General features: G+C 46.6%; 1 protein-coding gene across 1 annotated transcript in view; it reads left to right on the plus strand.

The window, feature by feature from the left end:
• Window positions 1-807: 807 nt before the first annotated feature.
• Clnk (cytokine dependent hematopoietic cell linker) overlaps window positions 808-16,043 on the plus strand; it is a 90,284-nt gene continuing 75,048 nt past the window's right edge. Inside the window, exons 1-3 of the mRNA XM_042054985.1 lie at window positions 808-902; window positions 2,836-2,907; window positions 13,100-13,128. Of these exons, the coding sequence (XP_041910919.1) occupies window positions 808-902; window positions 2,836-2,907; window positions 13,100-13,128 (196 nt within the window). The remainder of the gene's footprint in view (window positions 903-2,835; window positions 2,908-13,099; window positions 13,129-16,043) is intronic.

Genomic DNA, 16,043 nt, shown 5'->3' on the forward strand with positions numbered 1-16,043 from the left:
TTTGGTCAGTGAAGGCCTTGCTCTCCATCTACGGTGAAAGCCCCTGCTATCTTCTTCAGTCACTGCCTTGGACCGATAAAGTCCAATAGCTATTTGCTGAGGCAATAAACGAATGAATGAATGAATTTACAAACAAATAAATGGCAAAGGATAAGTGTCAAAGGAACTCAGAGAGGAAGCAATAACTGAAGCAACTCATAAGGAAGGTGTAGTTGAACTTGGCCTAGAAGAGTGGCAAGTATTTCCAGATACTAAGGGAACACTGAGTGATCTAATCAAGAATGTGGAAGTGTGGCTCATGGGCCACAGAATGGAACCTAGTAGAGGGACAGCTGAAGAACATGCTGATATCAGTGGCATTTGAGGACTCTGGGGCAGGAATCCGACTGTTGTGGATGAAGATTTGGATTTTATCCTGCAGAAACAGTGATCTGGGAGGATTCTTAATGTATATGGGCTGGGTATGTGATGGTGTTCTTGATGAGGTTCTGAAGACTGGTGGAGCCCAGGAGACCAGGAAAGAAGACTCAAGGGGAGATGAGAATGGAGATGGGAGTGGGGATGAGAGCAGAGATGTGGGGGAGATGAGTTGAGAGGGGAGATGCTAGAGGCTGAGCTGGAGATACGAAAAGTAGAATTAACACTGAGACTGGATTATGGGGTTCAAAGTTGAAAGGCCATTGAGAACCTAAGGATTAGGATCTGGTAACAGGTCCGCAAGATGGCAGTGGGTGGAGGGGACACCCATGCTCTGTGCCCAGGATACTCATTTAAAAGTTAAGTCCTGCAGAGTGGCGCCTCTCAAGGATGAAGGCCTGGGTCCGTCAGAGGACACTCATAGAAAGATCTAGAAACCAGTTGGTCATACATGTTCAGAACTTAGAAGAAACACCAATGTGTGGGTAAGATTTATGAATCAGTTTTAACTCAGGAGGAAAAATAATAATGAAATAAAAAGATACAAGGGATAATGCAATCATACAACCATTTTTTAAATAAATAGAGAAGAATTGGAATGGGTATTTCAGATGATGAACTATAGGATCAAGTTCCTCCCTGCACAGCATACTTTCCATGTGGTATCCTGTGGTCTGCACACAAAATAACAGTTGGGGAGGGAACCTCAGACAATCCTGAGGTGTTTCCTAGAGGCCCAAAGTCCTGTGTGCATTCCCACATGCGCACATAGGTCCAGTGTAGGTCAGGTACAAACCCAGGCCCGGGAAGACAAATCTTCATGTCTCTGCAGTGGTGAAGATGGAAGCTCAATGGTTTTCTCAAACAAGCTTTTATACCTTAAAACAAAGGTAGGGGGCTGGGGAGATGGCTCAAAGGATAAACTTTTCCTGTTTGCCAGGATAGATTGAGGACCCGAGTCCCCAGAAGCCATATAAAAGCAGGGATTAGCTTCACATATTCATAACCTCATCAGTGGGAGGGGCAGAAAAAGGTGGAGAGCTGGAACTCATTGACCCACCAACACAGCTGAAATAATGAGCCCCACACGCAGTGAGAGGTCCTGCCCTGCCCCCAAAAAAGAGCCAACTGGGACTAGCAAAATAGCTGAGCAGGTGTATGTGCTCGATGCCAAATCCCACATCCCCAGAAGCCACATAGTGGAAGGAGAATATCAACTCCCTCGAGCTGTCCCCTGACCTCAGTGCATAGGCTGTGTGCGTGGTGAGCACATGAACACAGTAAATAAGACATGGACGTCCACCTCTGACCTCTGCATATGCATGTATGGGCAAGCACTCTCTCTCTCTCTCTTTCTCTCTCTCTCTCTCTCTCTCTCTCTCTCTCTCTCTCTCTCTCTCTCTCACACACACACACACACACACACACACACACACATATCAGTAAACAAATAAGTAAATAGGAATGTGAAATAAAAACTCAGCCCAAAACCACAAAGGAGGAAGCCTACAAGGTCAGGGTGGGGACGAGGAGCTTGACTGTGGAAGCAGAAGCTCACTAGGGAAGACAAGGCTCATCTCCAAACAGGCCTCATGGCAGGGAGTAGACGGTGTTCAGAGACAAGTTAACCCAGGCAGAGAGAAGAGGAGGTTGTAAAGTTAGGCTGGCTAACTGTCTAGTTGTCATGGAGTAATTGTGCAAGGAAAAAACATTCCAGGAAGCATTTGATAAAGCCCAGGAAATGTCTGCAAAGAAAAGAGAATATGATGAACCCAACTAATTAGATGAGCTAAGGGTGCATAACAATGATGGCTTATGATAGCAAATGTATTTAATGAATTTTAACAAATTAACTCAATTTAAAATCATTTAATCTCTTTGTGGAAAGTGTCTTAGCAGAGTGCCTAAACATTACTTGGATCAGAGCTGTGCTTGCCAAACAGTCTGCCTTTCTATGCGGAACGATGCTTGCTAGACTTGTCTCAAATTCATCTGACACAGTGGAGCAGCTAGACTGCCTGGCTCAAGTCGCTGCCCCCACAGTAGCTTAGCAGCCTTCTGTCAAGCTCCCAGCAGAGGTCCATGCTCTTCTCTTTAGAGATGAGCAGAGGGACTCATGGAGCTTTCGGAAGACAACTGATGTAGGAGAGACAGCCTCATCTTCGCCTTGACCTGGCACTTCCTCCGTCCCACATCCTGTCCTCTCAAACAGTTTGAAGTAATTAAGTTTCTTTAAACGTGTTTTTAGCCCCCATGGAATTGCAAAGAAAACGTCAGAAAGATATGTGAGGCATTAATTACTCAAATCCGAATGGGGCTTGAGGGGGGAGCTGTTTCTATGAATGAATGCACTTCATTAATTTTTTCCTCCAGCTCCTTGCTGTTTCCCCAGCTATAATCTATTTTTTCTCATCCCAGGGGCAATAAAAGGACAACAAAAGAAGGATTCAGTGATTTGAGTTTCCAGAACTTCTCTCTGCTGAAAAATAGGTCAGAATGTTTACTTATTTATTATTAGAGAAGTGAAAGTTTTAATTCTGTGACCGATGAACTGACCATCAAACATACACAGAGATAGACACACACACGAAATAACACACAGACACACATTCATACACAGTGCCACACAAAGAGAAACACACACACATAGATACTCACACAGAAAGACTTATACACACATTCAGAGAGCGACTCAAATACACACAGACTCATAAATACACACACATACTCACAGAGAGAGACTCAAGTACACACAGACTCTCACACACACAAACACGCAGACTCAGACACACACACACACACGGGCTCCTACACACATATATTCACAGAGAGACTCAAATATACGGACTCACACATACACATGCACACTGACTCATACACACAGAGAGAGACTCAAATACACACAGACTAATGCATACACACATATGCACAGACTCTCTCTCTCACACACACACACACATACACACTGACTCATATACCCACATACTCACAGAGAGAGAGAGAGAGAGAGAGAGAGAGAGAGAGACACTCAAATACACCCAGACTCATGCACACACACGTAACAATGTTCTTCTCGTTGGTTTGCTTCACAAAGGTGAAGCAGCTAGTGTGTGGTACACACCTTGGCTGATGGGGCCCTGGTCTCCACAGCTTTGCTGGCCAGGGTTCTTCTACAGTCCACCCAAGTCTCTAGACAGCCCAAGAGAGACACTTTAGTGATGGAGGAGAGTTATCTATGTTTCTTTCATTGGTTAATTAATAAAGAAAACTGCCTTGGCCCTTTAAGAACAGAAAATTAGGTAGGTGGAGTAGACAGAACAGAATTGTGGGAACAAGGAAGTAGAGTTGAAGAGACGCTTCAGGCAGTCGCCATAGGAGTCTCCATGCTGCTGCTCTCCGAGATGGACACAGGTTAAGATCTCTCCTGGTAAGCCACAACTCGTGGTGCTACCCAAATTACTAAATATGGGTTAAAGCAAGATATGAGAATTAGTCAATAAGAGGCTGAAACTATGGGCCAGGCAGTGTTTTAAAAGAATACAGTTTCCGTGTAATTATTTTGGGCAAAGCTAGCCGGTTGCTGGGAACTGGGTGGCGGGAACGCAGCCCGCCGCCTCACACTACACTTTAGGGATCATCTGTCCCTCTGCCCCTGAGTGACTGGAACAAGGGTTCATGCTGTCCCTCTGCCCTTAAGCGACTGGAATAATGGGTTGTAGACCCTAACACTGAAACCTGGTGCTTGGAACACGTAATTCACCCAAGTCCTCCAAAGGTGGTCTCACTGCCCAGCAGCGCCCAAGTCCTCCAGAGGTGGCCTCTCTGCCCAGCAGCACGCAAGATCTCTTATCTATCAAGTGCTGGCACCCCTCACCTAGTTCAAGTCAATCCTTTCTGTGTGCACTGCTGGTCCAACCATGTGCCACCTGCCTCAGCTCTGAGATCCTAAGGCTCCCTGGAGCAAGTGAACTCCCTCTGCACAGTGAGCAAATGGCCTCAAGACAGAATAGACAAGTTGTTTTTCACAAACATTTTAAGAAAAGGGAAATTTGTAGCTGCGCTCAGACTTCTTTAATGTTTATATTACACACATTTGAATAATGCATTTGAAGTCTGTTTTTCCCATTTCTTGACAAAAGCAAGAGCTGAGAAATGGAAGGGTTAGAAGCCTTCCTTCCAAGAGAGAGCGCTGAAGCGATTACATACATCAAAGTAATATTTACAGTTGCATTTTGGGGGGGGAAAGACAGAGAGAGGAGAGGAGTGTTGTTTTTTCTTTTTTTCAAGAAGCAAATTATTTCAGGATGTGTCATAGCACGCTCAAGATATATTAAAAAGAGCAACTTATGATGCTTCCGCAACCTGTTCCAGGCCATTTATAAACCAATTTTTTAAAAATTCCCATATTCACACAAATCTCTGTATCACTGCATATTTTATAATGAAAGCATTATATGAATATAAATTAGTTTTTGAGATATATAAATCAAATTAAAATGTCTGAAAATGACATATTTTGGTCCACTCTCTTACTTTAGTATCTGTTAAACCAACATGTTCATTTCCCATAAAACGGCAATCACTGGCATTGATCAAGGGAGAAGAGGGGAAGCTGCCGATGGGCAGGGTCACCGTGCATATAGAGTTGTCCAGGCCTGAGCTGAAATCTCAGCCAACTTGCTAACTGGTGGTGTGGCTTCCAGCAGCTGTCTCCAGCCGTGGACTTTAGAAATATTATCTGGGAAAAGTTGATTCTCCTTTATGGCTGAATCCCTTTCACTCAAGACTCCGTGATATTTGGAGAGTGACTCTATGGTCTCTGTACTATTCCTGGATCGTAGCAGATTCTCAATAAGTAATAATCAGGGGGTATTCAATATATGCTAGGTTGCACCTGAAGCACTTATTAAGTAGCTCTGAACCCTGCCAATCATCTTCTCAGTCTGCTATTCAAGGGTGAGAAGACTGAAAAAACCGCCCCGAGGCTACCCAGCTAGTTGTAACAAGATAAATGGCAGAGCCATCTTTATTAATAAGATAGAAAACAGCCCTGGTGCTCACCTCTTGCTGCTTTTACGTTGTTAAGCATGGGCCCTAACTCTCCACCCTCCTTCAAGTTCTTGATAACGTACATTGCCAAGCTTAACACTAGGGCACAATGGGCAACATGACCCAGGCTATGCAGACCAGTCCCACATCCATTGTCTGCCTACAGTACTAAGGTAAGAGAGCCCTGAAACCGTTCAAAGTATTTACCTGGCTACGTTGACAACAACCATTTCTCTTGTGTGTCATTTCCTGTGAACACAGACACAGAAACACTGGTGAGTGCCACCCTCCATCAGTATCTGGCACTAGCATGCACCAGATACCCCAAAGGGAATGTGCAAATACAACATTCACAAGTTTGATCTGAAATAGATATCGTTATTACATGGCAGAAGAGAAGCAGACCCTATGGGGGCCCAGGGACCTAGGATCTGTTGGCCAACCAAAGGTCTAGCCACATCCAACAAGAAGCAGACCCAACACTCCAATCCCTGTCTTCATTTTCCACAAAGGAATTCCATCCCCTTTTCCTATCCCAAATTTGTAGCAATAGTTCTCCAGGGGACAAGGTACAGATAGTTGGCTGACTTCCAATGCCTTAGGAAACAGGAACCCCTTTTATTCTATGCACTAGGATGCCCTCTGCTGGGCCCCTGAGACCATGTAAGAACAGGAGCCCACTAGCGCCGTTGTGGGGCTGCTAGCCCAGACTCTGGTTTTCTCTTGTGCTACACAGCTGCTCAAGGATGTCATAGCACTGAGAGATCCCAGGGCTCACTCACTGCCTCCACTCCACTGTACAGACAATCGGGCAAGAGATCTCACTAGCAAAATCTTCACTGTATATCCAATACACGCTCAGAATATGCAAGCACCCACTGGGGGTCGGCTAGCTTTTCTCCAAACCGCACCAGGCTCTTAGTTGTCATTGCCAGATAAACATCTAAGGAAAGGGACAAAAAAAATGTAGATAAAGTCAAGACCCATGACAGCTTAATAGTGCTGATAACCCGGGTTGTTGGAGATGTCACTGTGCCCAGAGTTTTCTACAGTGTCAAGTATCTACTGGTTGCTTAAATGAGTGGCAAAAGGAATTCTGACCTGGGAACATGAATAGCAGGGAGGAGAATGGGAATGGAAGGCAGGGGCCAAGCAGGGAGGGCCAAAGAAAGGTGACAAGGATTTCTAGCTCTTCAGTTCACCCAAACAATGTCCCAGCTATAGTGGGTGTGACAAGCCATTCTGCGGTTTGACTCGCCTGCTGTGGTACCCATCCAGGTGATCAACTTCATCTTCAGTTTTCAGCCTTTGCCACAGACATTCTCTGCTTACCTGAAGAGGACTGTCACTCTCGAGGACATGCTCTGTCCTCAGAAGTTCATCAGTAGCATGTGATTAACCCCATGTAGCTTTCCAGCCCCTCAGAGATGCATGGTTAGAGAAAGAAGTTGTCCAAGAGCTGGAGGAGGGGTTGTCCAGATGCTTCCTAGGGGAAAGGAAAGCTCACGGAGGTATGGGTTGTATTGAACATAGGGACTTCTCCAGGCATTTGCCCAAAACAACATTTTGGAATCGAATAGTGTTGAGTGTGTGAATGTATCAAAATAGCCACAGAGACATACAGCTGTTATATATAAAAGAGGAAGGTTCTGGGAACTCACCAGGGAAGTCTTTAAGACTTTATTAAATAGGAAACAGAGATGATTTCACCATGAACAAATTTCACCAGCTTCCAAGTATCAGGAGATGGAAAGCCTTCCCTGGTCTCTACTCTAGTGAAAATATAGACCTTCCCTTCCAAGGGAATTCAGATGCTTTTTGTAAGGAAGAGTCCTACTGTGTTTGGATGCTCTATTGGCCTTGTTAGGATAAGATATGGTCTGCAAGGCATCCCTAGGCCTACATCCTCATGGGGTGTTCATGAACCATGCTTCCCTTAGCATGTGCATTCTACATGCATTCTCTCACCCATCTCCTTCCTCCTGCTCACTCACCAACATGCTTGTGCATATGGGCCACCATATGAAGTGCTCATCTCCTCTTAAGGGCCACTGTAGTTAGTCTGAGAATTCATGATGGGATCTATTCCAGATGTGTGGGTGAATTCAATCAAATAAGTGTAAGGTATATGTTCAGGCAATAAAGGAGATTTTGTGGTCACTTGGCAAATAAGGAAGACACTCACACCCATCCACTATGCTCCCCCCCACACACTTCTGGAAAGCCCAGTTGGCCCCTTTTCAACCAATCCTGTGTGTTCCTGTGTTACCTGCCTGAGATACAGTTCTGCATGTCTTCACCATGCCCAACGCTCTGCTATACCTAGGTCACGCCAGCCTGCTAGCGGACCCCTGCAGGTTCTCTCCCCGCAGAGCACACTGTGTGTGTCCAAACTGCAGCCACACAATTTTCTAAGTCACGCCAGCCTGCTAGCAGAACCCTGCAGGTTCTCTCCCCGCAGAGCACACTGTGTGTGTCCAAACCTTAGCCCCCACAGTTCTCTAGTGGGAACTTCCTTCTCTGAATGGAGAGTCACCAGGCTGGGTGTGTGAAGCAACGCACCTTTGACTCCTGGGGAAACTATCCAGTCATCCACCCACAAAATAAAAGGAATCGCGAATATCTTTACCACCCCATTTGACACAAGCATTCTATAAGAGCCCGAGTGTGGGGACAAAGATACTGTTCCCCAGTGCAAGGTTTGTGTGAGATCCTTTTTGTAACATGCTCAGTTCCTACTGCGGTTATTCAAGTGAAGAGGGGGAGGTACCAAACTTAGAAACCTGTGTTCTCCTTCATGTCTCTCTGTATTTGAAATGAGTTGAGTAAGTCCTAAATATATCAATTGTCTTTCAAAAGCTACAGAATTTTATTCTGGAGTAACCTTCCAATTTCGTGAATAGTGCTTAAATAAGTTGTAAAGTTCCACTTGGTCACACTTGGAAGCTCGGGAGATGAAGTAGACCGATGACGTAAGATCACATGGATCATGTCTCTGGGTTTGCTGCCAAATTCCGGGGGACGATGAGTTATTAGTCTCTATTTAGGAGCTCGACCCTGGAGGCAGGGCTGGGTCCTATAAAGATGGGACCCAGATAACACACCAGCTACACTGTGTTCCCGTGGATAGGAAGGACACAGGAACACACTGTCTACATCATCACATCCAGTGTGCTAGACAGCAGGATAAGTGGGGGAGGGGAGAGTTTGTTTCAGTATCCTTTAAAAATTAAAGCTCATTAAATGCATTAAATTATTTAAAAGAATTAAAAATTAAAAAATAATTCCAAATTTAAAATCTATCTACAATGAGATTACATATCATCAGAAAACCACAGACATGGGAGGGCCAACCTTGATCATTCTATAGTTTGTGGATCTGCCTGTCACAGTTATGACACCTGTCACACACACCGGAAATGCCAAGGAAGGAAACCCTGCTTCCTTCAGGCCCAGATGTGGAAGGGAGCCTGGAGTCCAAAGGCAGAGGATGCTGCCAACCTTGCGCTCTCTCCAGCTGTGGCCCATGTGCACATGACTATGTTATTGATGCTGTTGACAAAAGGAAGCCAGAATGCATTTGTGATTCCCTGGCAAGGGGCGGCTTGCTAACAGGCCGGCCTCACTGGAGCATAGGCCGAGCACATCAAATCCCCGTGAAGTCAGCTAGCGGCATCTTTCATTCGTCACCATGGGCTGTCAGGCTGCAAAGAGCATTAACACGGGAGCCTTTCCCGAGAGCTTGGCAGCTGCTAGTGTCAGGATGATGTCCACCCTCCATCTAGACAAACCCACAGGGTCCAGCCTCCCTCTTCCTTCATCATGGGCAACAGTGCCAGCTTCCCCACCCCCAAGCCATTTCTCCAGCTCTCTGGATCATAGCAGCAGGCTCGGCTGGGATAACAGCCCTCGTTCCTGCTTTCCTGAGGCTTCCTTGGCTAACTCACAGGCCTGCAGTGACGCACAGAAAGCCCCCAGGGTGCAGAATCCTCGAGGGCATGATATATGAATACCCAACCATCATTTCAGGGCCCCGCCCAGAGTGAAGCGCAGAAGCCACCTTCAGACAGCCGTGGCAATGGGGAGGAGGCTTCCAGATGCACAGCCCTCTGCAAGCTGTGCTGCTGCCCTAGGCTTGTGAATAACAAGGGACTCAGAGGGGAAGCCTGACTCTGGCAATCGCTTATTGTGCCACACTAGGCCGGTTAAGTTTTAGTTACATCTGCAGAGTGGAAGACAGAGATGCAATTGTCTAAAACGGATGCCAGAAACCCGTGTCTGGTGCCTCCAAACAGCCCCTCTACCCTTGTGTATTACTATTACTTGTGGATAGCATAAAAAACACATAACATGTGATCATCTCCCAGACATCCAGCTGTGCACACAGTGCCGTTAACTATGGGGGCACGGCAGCCACTAGATCACTTCTAAGACCCGTTTTCTAGTAAAAAGCCAAAACACTGTGCCCTTGAATGCCCCATCCTTCTCCTGCCCCTGGCAGCTTCCCTTCCACTCTGTGTCATTATAACAGCTATGCTGGATGGTATTTGTCTCTTCGCAGCATCTACACAGTGACATCTATGGCTTTCTGTAAGTCAAAAATAAAAGCAGGAACTGGGCTGTTACATAGCTCTAATGCCAGTACCCAGGAAGCCAAAACAGGAGGACTGTAGAGAGTTCAAAGCAAGGCCAGCCTGGGCCATGGAGAGACCTTGTCTCAAAGAAAAATCTATTAATTAATCATTCCATAAATGTAAAATAAAACATTGCATTTGCAGGGCAAAGAAATTGAGTAGGTAAATGTAAATAGGTCAAACTCTGCTGGAAAGAGTGGAGCCAGGTCAGCGCCCAGACCCCTGCTCAATGGTTTTTTCTTTCATCATCTTTTGTTCAGCTCACTGTGCCCCAGGGCCTCAGCCAAGGGTCTGAGGAGAGGGAAATCACTACCCCAGTCCAGGCCTCAGCTTTCCTGTCCAACTAGCAAGTCAGACTGTGTGATCTCCACTGTTGCATTCTAAAGGACTGGGGAGGCCAAGTCAGAAGACAGTGAAATCAACAGTCAGAGTCCTCCCTAGGACCGGCAGAAGACTTCTCCTGGGGCTCAGAAGTCCAAGGTGCACACCTACATCTGGCCCACTTTGGAATCCCAACGTGGAGTCCCTGGATACTTGCTCATTCATAAGGAGCTCACTGAACAGTCTCAGGATCTTGTCCTATTGCACACGTCATAAGTTGCACGTCTGGGGGCCTTGTGAGGCCTAATGAAAGGCCAGGATGTCATGGAGACCATGTGTCCAGAGTGACAGAAGAGTACTCACACAGACACACCCCCTCCCTGGCAGGATTTGCTTCTCACTACATAATGTACTATTAGTTTCTGCTGGAGCTGAGGCAACTTGAAAGGGTACCAGCTGCTAACCACAGGGCTCCAGGCTGCAGATGCACCGTGGCTCCCAAGTGAGACTCACCACACCCCATGGGCCTGGGTAGGGAGAGCAGGCTGGAGAGAAAGCAGAGCTTGAGGTAATTTCCTTGCCTCTCAGTGACTGGCTGGATCTGGCTGTTTGCGCAGCCCTGTGCCCTGTTCCTTGTCTGGGAAGACAACAGTTCCCCAAGGTCATTTGGACGATGAAGTTAGGGACGGGAGGGCATCAGAACAGGCAGGAATCTGGACTCTTGAGCTCTGGTCTCCTGGTTACTGATGCTTCATTGCTTAACTATTGTGTGCCCAGTGTCCCAGCCACCAGACAGGCCTCATAAATATTTACACGCAGTATGTGTTGCGATGCTCAATTAATTGCAGCTGTGACGCACTTCAAGCGCCTCAGAGGAAAGGTGTGCGTAGAGAGGCAGGGGTTATTAAATGCACAAACAAGTCGGCTCGCGGAAGCAGCAGCCTTTGGAGCTTTCCATTGCCCTGGGGCTTTTCAGACCAGAGCCCAAATCTAGGGAAAAGTTGCTCCTCAGGGGACACTGTCCAAGGGTGACATTTGTGACTATGCCAAGAACTTGTCGTCAGAACATGAACAGTGGCACGCACCGTGATTTATCAAGGAGGAAATACATGTAATAATTCAAGCTCCTTAGCTGTCTCAGAAGTGAAACAGGTGCCATGAGGATCGTAGGTAAAGCAGAGTCGGACCCAGGATCCCGGTGGGGAGGCACAGTGGGTGGCCCCTTCCCGTCCAGTGGATAAGAATGTAAGTTAATAGGAATCAATACAAAGCATCCAGAAAGCATCGGAGAAAGGTGCCACAAGGGCCAGAGGATGCCCGCACTCCTCGGTGCTTCCCTCTGACTAGATTATTGTCTGTCCGTGAAGCTATTCAGAGATGGCACTGAAATGCTAGCATGGATGGGTTTTGAAATCTTGTTTTCAGTCATCAAAATTAGCAAGAACCTAAATCTGCTCCAAATGGTCACATAGCCCACAAATGTGTTTTTCAAAGACACTGCATAATGAAATGTCACAGTGACTTCCTACACACACCGATATAAAGACGTTTAAACACCTATGTATCTTACTATGTGCCTGTGGACCTGTAAGACTGTTCAGTGGGTAAGAGCATCAAAGCAATCCCAGTGACTTGAGGTTCGTGTCTGTAACCCACCCAAAAGCCTAGTGCAGGGACGGGCATCTGTAATCGCAGTTCTCCTAAGGGGAGTGAGATGAGAGGTGGAGACAGGGGCATTGCCTGGCAACTCAGAGGATGGGCTGTCATGGAATATGAAGTGCAGAAACGAGAGGCCTTGTCTCAGCATGGTGGGAGCAGAGAACCAAGCCCAAAGAGCTGTCTTCTGACCTCCACACAGGTGCCATGACACGGGAACAACCACACACACACACACACACGTATGCATGCAGTCACACACACAGATATGTGAGTGCATGCACACACATGCATGCATCATTCACACATACATGATGATACATTGTTTTGATTTTAAATGTGTGCATACGTCCTCATTGCACACACATACACATACAAACACAGTGATGACACTTTCTTGTTTATGGTCTATCTCCCATATTGCCTCTAACAAAACATTGCTTCAAGCCTACAGTCATACAAGCACAAAGGGTTTGCTTCCTGTTTGTATTCCACAGGCTGGGGCTGGGCGAGTGATTGCTCAGAGGGTAAAGAACTTACTTTGTAAGGATTGGGACTTGAGTTCCATCCCACATAAAGACAGACAGACAGACAGACAGACAGACAGACAGACAGATAGGTAGATAGATAGATGTGATAGAACATTAGAACATGTTTATAATCCAGCACTGGGGAGGTGGAAATAAGATGACCCCTGGGGCTCACTAACCAGCCCAGCATCCATGGTGTGCTCTAGCCCAATGACAGGCCCTGTCTTGAAATGTCAAGGTGGATCACACCTGAGGAGCAAACTGAGATGTCCTTTGACATCCACATGCATGCTTACACGTGTGCACACATCCATACACATGTGAAGCTATATATGCATGGACACTCACACCTGTGCACCTGCACAGATATGAACATGCATGTGCAGTGTTCACAGAATGAATGGTGAAAAGCATCTTGGGAGTGCCCTCTACTGTGGAGACAGTGAGGAATTCAGTAGCTGACATTCACGATTGTTCTCTTTTCTGCCCTAGGTCATGGCTGCGCCTCAGCAGTAACAAAGGTGAGTCATGGGTCCTGTGTCCTCTAAGTGACGAGCTAGCCTGGCCTTTTGGTCTTTCCTTTCTATTCTTTTCTGGCTTTCTTTCTTTGCCATACATGTGAAGGAGCAATGACTGCCTCTCTCAGCACAGCACTGATGTCAGGGCCCCAGCGGAGTACACTCGGACAACAGGGGTCCTTCAAGCGGGTGACTGATGCTTGCACCTGGACATCTGTATGTCTAAACCCCTTGACATGGGCTGGGCTTGTCGTAAACGGATGGCGGGATTTGAAGAGAGAATGAATTCCAGGAAAAAAAGCCCACAAAAGTGCAATTCGGGGAGCCAGGACAAGAGCCTTCTTGTGGTCTAGCCTCAGACATCCAGAGCATCATTTCTGATGTAGCTCTGGATTACAGACAAGTCATTAGCCTAGATTTCAGAAGATGCAGCCGTCAAGGAATGCTGTGTTTCTATCACCCAGTAACATGCATTAGCTTCTTGCAGCCCTTCCCTCCAGCTCCCCAGAGCATAGCTGATTAGCCTGCCAGGCCTGCAACTCTGCAGATATGTGGGGATCCTGGAGCCCACTAGTTAGTTGTGCAGCCTTGGGCAGAGTGCTGCATTGTGAGCCTGAGTTCCTCCTTCTGTGAAATAGGTAGAGACCTAAATGATTCACTAGTTCCAAGTTCACTAAACTTTCTATTGTAGGTTTCCAGTGTGTGTATGTGTGTGTGTGCGTGCGTGCGTGTGTGTATGTGTGTGTGTGTGTGTGTGTGTGTGTGTGTGTGAGGCAGAAAAATGGAAGGTCCCGTAGAACCCCACTAGAAAATGGGACTTGATTGTGAGGATCCACGTGAGAGAGAAAATGAGCACTAGGCTGGAAGCAGTGTGCAAAGAAGTGCAGGAATCCTGGAGAGTTCTGTGCCCGGCGTGGACAGGTTCCCTGTCGGGCAGCTTGTAGTGTGCACCCTGCACTCGACTTAACCCAGGCTGCCATAGAATAGCATAAAAGCCACAGCACAGCCCCAAAGTGAAGTGTGAGGCTAAACAGTGGCGGATGCTCAGCCCTCACCCCCCTCCCCTCAATCTGCCCCCGGTAAGCGCCCCTCCAGGCCTGAGTTCTCCAAGGTGGGTGCCTCCAAACTGTGCTGAACTCTTTGGTCTCAAATATACTATCTACTCCCCACCCTCTCATCTTCTCTCAACCCCCACTGGAATCCTGGAGGAGATTAGAACACTCTAACAGACTTTGTCCAGGACAATAAAGCTGGGGTTTTTTTTGGGGGGGATACATTAATTAGTTGGTTTCTTGGGGACCATGAGCATGTCAGTGTAGTAGACGGCCATATTACCTTCTCCATCTTGGGTTAGAAGCAGAGAAGAATGGAAGGTAAATAGTCCATTCCATTAACAACATTCTAGAAATACAAGGGAAAGAAAGAGTTTTTAAAAGCCAACTCTGATTAAAAATGTCCAGGCCTGCCCAGACACAGGTGCATCAACACCCTGCCAAAACTGTGCGAAATCACAACATGCCTATCGCAGACCACTCCAAGGCCGACAGAACCCTAACAGACTTGGAGTCACTGAGGACAGGCATGAAGGTTGACGTCAGAGAAGGGCCGTCTCGGGAGAGTCACACACTCCTAGGTTCTTCCTGGTGTAGGCAATTTTTCACCAACAGATTCTTGGCAAATGTGGTGGGGTGATCCGAGAGAGAGAGAGAGAGAGAGAGAGAGAGAGAGAGAGAGAGAGAGAGAGAGAACGCCTTGAGGCCGCTTTAGCAGAGGAATGCTCACCCCCATGAAACTGTTGACTGCTTATTTGTGAAGAGCAGAAAAGAAAACGTGGTGCCCAATGCTCACAGGTGTATTGACACACAAGTTGTGGTGTGTGGGTGTGGGTGTACTATGTGCATAATATGAGAAGATAAATTAACACAGCTGTGTTGTATCTGTGTCTCTCATGTATCTCTGTGTCTCTGTATGTTTATTTGTATCTGTCTCCTCTCTCCCTCTCCCTGCCATGTGTGTGTGTGTGTGTGTGTGTGTGTGTGTGTGTGTGTGCGTGTATCTCTGTAAGTCTATGTGAATGTGTCTATCTGTGCTTGTCCATGTGGGTGTCTGTATGAATCTCTCTAATTGTATTTGCGCGTCTCAGTGAAGGGTTGTCTGCAAGCAAATATTTATATTAGTTGTGTCAGTGAATCAATATTGCTCCTCTTTTGCATATCTGTATCTTATAATTTCTTCCGAAGAAACATACAATTTTATATAGTGGAAACAATCTATCAAAAACTGACTGTTGAACAAATCCTCCAGGCCTGGAAAAGACAGACACTTTCTGAGATGTAAGCAATGGGACAATGTAGCTGCCTCCTGCAGAGGCATGCATGGTGCTATATTATCCAACATTTGAACCTGTGAGTTACCTAATTCTGATGCCTAAGAAATAGAACCTCAGACAAGTGACTGCCTTATTTAGAAAGTGTGTACTCATGGGCTCCGGGGGGGGGGGGGGGGGGGGGGCGTGTGTGAAGGGGGTCATAAGAAATATGCTGATTCTATTAAAGAAACAAGAAATTTCATTTTCCAGAAACATTTGGGTTTTTTCTTCTAGTTTTCTAAGGTAATGGGTATTAAAAGTTGATCACCCCACACACACACTTTAAAAAGAAAAAGCAATAAAGATTTTTAAGACTAGGAGGCAAACCGACTAGTACAAAATATGTGGGCCTCTAGCGACCCCTGCTGGCTGATTCTGGGCATTGCAGTAACTGAGCTAAATGAACAAGAGGCGCTATCCGTCTGATTCTCTGCAAGGGTTCATAACCCTAGTGGACAGAAACAAAGTGAAAAGGACAGCTGAACTAGAGCGAGGCGCTTCCCACACTATTGGAAGTACGTCATAGCTTTTGGATCACCCAAATACTGGC

Source organism: Arvicola amphibius, chromosome 1 (genome assembly GCF_903992535.2).
Source record: "Arvicola amphibius chromosome 1, mArvAmp1.2, whole genome shotgun sequence".
Classification (NCBI taxonomy): Eukaryota; Metazoa; Chordata; class Mammalia; order Rodentia; family Cricetidae; genus Arvicola; species Arvicola amphibius.